At 39.9% G+C, this 4,614-nt stretch overlaps 1 protein-coding gene across 4 annotated transcripts in view; it reads right to left on the minus strand.

Annotated features, from left to right (window-relative positions):
• The window catches only part of ZRANB1 (zinc finger RANBP2-type containing 1), a 61,157-nt gene that overhangs the window by 16,186 nt on the left and 40,357 nt on the right, over nucleotides 1-4,614 (minus strand). For all 4 annotated transcript variants that reach the window (XM_042460077.1, XM_042460074.1, XM_042460076.1 and 1 more), the window contains 2 exons: nucleotides 2,459-2,530; nucleotides 705-903 (listed from right to left, as the gene is read on the minus strand). In XM_042460077.1, coding sequence (XP_042316011.1) covers nucleotides 705-903; nucleotides 2,459-2,530 — 271 coding nt within the window. The remainder of the gene's footprint in view (nucleotides 1-704; nucleotides 904-2,458; nucleotides 2,531-4,614) is intronic.

The following is a 4,614-nucleotide window of genomic DNA, read 5'->3' on the forward strand; positions in this document are numbered from 1 at the left end:
TTACCATATAGACTCAACTATAAGTTGAGAATTTTTTTGTGCCCAATAGCCTCCAAAATCCTGGTAGACTATCCACGAGCAAGTAGGTCCTTCAACCAAGCAATCCCCCCAGCCAGACTGGCCTCTCAGGGGGGCAAGCCGAGGTTGGGGAGAGCCTGGGCGTTCACCCTGGAGTCTCTCCTTCGCTGGGCTCCCTCCTCCTCGGAAGCCCAGCAAGGGACAGGCTTCCTAGGGCACACGTTCACCCTGGAGTCTCTCCTTCGCTGGGCTCCCTCCACGGGGGAAAGCCTAGCTGGGGAAAGGCTTCCAAGAGCGCGCGTTTGCCAGCAGCCTCTCCCCAGCTGGACTGGCCCCTTAAGTCTGACCCTCAACGTATCCACGGGTCATATAAATACCCACACTTTTGGCCCCTAAAGTTGACCTCGACTTATACACGAGGTTGACTTACAGACGAGTATATACGGTAGTTTGTACATATTCATTACAAAGTACTTAAGTAAGATTTCAACTTCCTACTTTCAGCCTGGGATAACAATACAAAACCAAATAATCTAAATCTGTCACAGAAGCTTGAATTTTTGAAGATAAAGTATCAGTGCATGATTAACTTTTGTTTCTAAGAAACTGGAATATAAAGTTGCCATTTGGGAATTATAGCCATCACTACAAGTGTGGATGCCTACTACTAAAGCATTTCTACTTACCAATGGGAACAATCATGTAAACTGTCATGAAGAGCTTTACGTAGCACCGAGTCCTTGTCATAAATGCCCCAGGTAGCTTGTAGTACTGAATCAAGCAGGCAGTCCCCTGCAGTCCGATTCCAAAGTGCATAAAGTCTACTGTCCAAACGCGTACCCAGTTCCAGTGACCAGTTTATAATAGGAGATTCTTCTTCTAGTTCTAGAAGACATAAAATACAATCTTAAGTTACCAGAACTCCAAAGAAAAATATCTGCCACATTTCAATACATTAGTATAAATGCCTTCTGAAATACAGCTGGCCCTGAAATATAGTCTGCAGGGGTTGTTGTGGTCACACACACTCTCCACAGATGACAAACCCACAGGAACTCAAGTCCTGCAATTTAGAATGGTGGCACATGCTGCCACAGCTGCACACATATGCCACCATTACGACCAATGGGGGCTTGCTATCCATGGATGCGCATATCCAGAGATGGCAAGCCTGCATTGGGGTGGATAGATTGTACTATTATATTTAACATTACATGGCAATTCCACATCAGTTAATCTCATGCAATGTAATCATACACATCAATAATGGTGGTGTGCATCCGGTGTCATTTACGTGAAGTTTAGCTAGGACCTAATACTGCATTACATTAACTTAGGTAGACCTCCTACATTTTAGATGCAATCTTAGACTCACAATAACAAGCAAGTCCTACTGAATACCTATTTCCTAGCAAGCATACCTAGAAATACTAATCCATTATCTATAATGCTTAGGACCAGAAGTGTTTTGGAATTTTTCAGATTTTGGAATATCTGTTTTTGAATATACATATTGAGGTGCCTTGGAGAGAGGACCCAGGTCTAAACACAAATTTCATTTGTTTCATATACCTCTTATACACATAGCCTGAAAGTAATTTTATATAATATTTTAAATAATTTTGCACATGAAACATCTGTGTACACAGAACCATCAGATAGCAAAGGTGTAACTATCACATCCACTCATGTAAAAGTATTGGTTTTGGGAGTATTTCAGATTCCAGATAAGGGGGACTCAACTTGTACAATGTTAAACACTAAACACAGTTTTTTTTCAATATACCAGAACCAAGATGATGCAGGAAGATTTAGTTTATAAAGTGATATGAATGTCAAGGAATTTCATTAAAATTCCAGCTGTTGGATGTTATCAATTGTGATCTTTGTAACACACATGTATAGCTTTTGGATTTCTGTATTTCTGCCTCCAATTTTGTTTTCAGGGGGAGTGCTCACCCTTGCAAGCCTGTCCTCAACTGGGCTTGCCTCTGTGGAGGAAGCCCAGCTGGGGAGAGGCTGCGAGGCTATCGCTTACCCTTCCCAGGCTCTCCCCAACTCGGCTGCCCCTTGCAGAGGCAGTCTGGCTGGGGAGATGCTTGGTTGAAGGACCTATTGCTCCGTGGATAAGTCTACCCAGGATTTTGGAGGCTATTTGGGCACAAAAAAATTCTCAACTTATAGTTGAGTATATATGGTATAAAGAAGTTTATATAAAATTTCTTCAGATCATATGTCCTAGATAGATTACACAATGATGAACAGGCATCAATGCATATTCTGCATTCTTCTGTAACTCTTTCCTAATTATAGTTATAGTTCTATTCCCATTAATACTGTAGATCCCATCCCAGTTCCATCAATATTCCATAGATTTTGGACAAAAGTGGTTAATAATAAACATGATAAGCATGCAGCATAATCAGTGTACTATATTTACCTTTCTGAACATCCCTATCAAGTACTTCATCAAATAGTTTCTCTTGAACTGTTGGTGGCAAATCTTCAATATCTGTGAAGACAAGATATTTCACAAATCTGTGTATGACCTAAGTGTAGCATTCATCATATTCCAGCCATCTGAGGACTGATTCGTGAACTATGACTATTATTAAGAAGTTGATGAAGCTTTACATAGTGGCTGCTCCATACAGAACTCAATCCATGCCAAGCTATTCAAGCTGCCACAAAAAAGGCATTCATGTGACAGTCATATGATGAGACACTGCATGGCACTCCTTGATAAAAGACAGAATTAAACAGCTTCTGACCAAACACATAATATGAAAGGTATTGTGATTTCCTCTGTATGCAATTAGGAATAGTTACTTTGGTGTCTGCCAGTAATTCCTAATGAGTTCTTTTCACAAGTTTGCTCATTTTTAGCTCTGTGTGTGCCAAAAACTCTCCAAAACATCATACAAAGTAAAGAAATTCCACGTTAGTTATCATGAACATTCATATATCTAGTGCATTACAGACTACACCATTCTGAAAAACAATTAAGATTCACCAACAAGTGGCAAAGGAGACTTTAATTTGACTAATTGTTTCCCCATTCTCATAAAAGGGGAGGGAGGAATAGGTAGTTTTATTCAGAACTTTGGAGACACACGGCAGAGAAACTTTACAATATGCCCTTGTAATTCCTACTTGGGCATGGGAACCAAAACACCAGAAATCATGGGGAAAGCAGCTTCTGCAGTATTTCAAATTGTTATTAAGGGTTTCAAGCAAACCGGTAACTACTTTTCCTGAGAAATTTTTTTCCCACTCAAAGTGGTGGTCCCTAAACCAGTGCAGTGCAGTCTCTGGACAAAACAATTATAGCCAACAATCAAAAATATATATTAGTACCTGGCACATTGGGCGGGTTGGGGACATGGGGACTGCCAGTTCCTTGCATTAAAAAGCAATCTAGGTCAGTGCCTTTGAAGCTATCAAAGCAATGCACTAGATCCAGTGGCGAGCCAAAAGCAATGCACTAGATCTAATGGAGGGTCCCCAACAATGTTCCCTATTGCTGACAATGCCACTATTTTTCAAAGTTTGACTGAAAAGGGAAAGGACAGATGGTGCACAGAAGACAGTGTAAACAAGGCAGCACAGTGGTTCTCATTAGGGCAAGTACAGAATTTTAAAACTCTCCAGAGGAGGAATCTCCATTACAACCTAGAATGCAGGAAGGGACATGGGCCAGAATGTATGAACTTTCTTTCCAAGTTCAGTATTCCAAAAATGGAGGTCATCTCCAAGTAATGCAATTAATGAAGGCTAAACGGTCAAAACAAAGCCTCCACTACACTTCCCAGAATGATAATCTCCAGAATGAGACTAAGAGCAAATAAAATAAAATAAAAATGAATTTATTTATAAAAAAATATAAAAATAAATTCTTCCTCAACTGAATTCTTCCTCAACTTCCTCAAGAATTCTTCCTCAACATACCCGGGTTACATTGCCTACTCCTACAATATATTATTGAATCTGTCTGAGCCAGGCTTTCTGACTGCAATATCTCTCAAATGTTAATTTGATTTACAAATAGTAATCTGCTAAAATTGAAACCTGTGATGCCTTAACATTTTTGGGGTATGATCCAATTTACATTAATGTTAAATAGTAATTGTGACATAGTTTTGACCATGGGTGCTCAAGTCTCATGAAATACAAAGGTGTAGTGAAATGTAAAAAAAATGAAAAGAAAAAACCCAAAGTTTTCTTTTTGGAATTTTTGGAATTTTATATATATGAATGATTATTTTTAGGCATGGATGGTTGCATCTGTTGGTAAGCAAGCCATGGATACAGACAGCTTGACTGTATATGTCTTCTGACCCAATAGCATGGTGCAGTGGTTTGAGTGTTGCACCAGGACTCTGGGAGACCAAAGTTTAAATCCCTTCTCAACCACAGAAATTCACTGCATGACCTTGGGCAGATCACACCCTCTCAGCCTCAGAGGATGTCAACAACAAATCTCCTCTGCACAAATCTTGCCAAGAAAACACCATGATGGATTTGCCTTAGTATTGCTTTAAGTCAGAAATGACTTGAAGGCACAGAACAACTACCTGAGTAGCAACAGTATTCTTT

This window comes from Sceloporus undulatus, chromosome 3 (genome assembly GCF_019175285.1).
Source record: "Sceloporus undulatus isolate JIND9_A2432 ecotype Alabama chromosome 3, SceUnd_v1.1, whole genome shotgun sequence".
NCBI lineage: Eukaryota > Metazoa > Chordata > Lepidosauria > Squamata > Phrynosomatidae > Sceloporus > Sceloporus undulatus.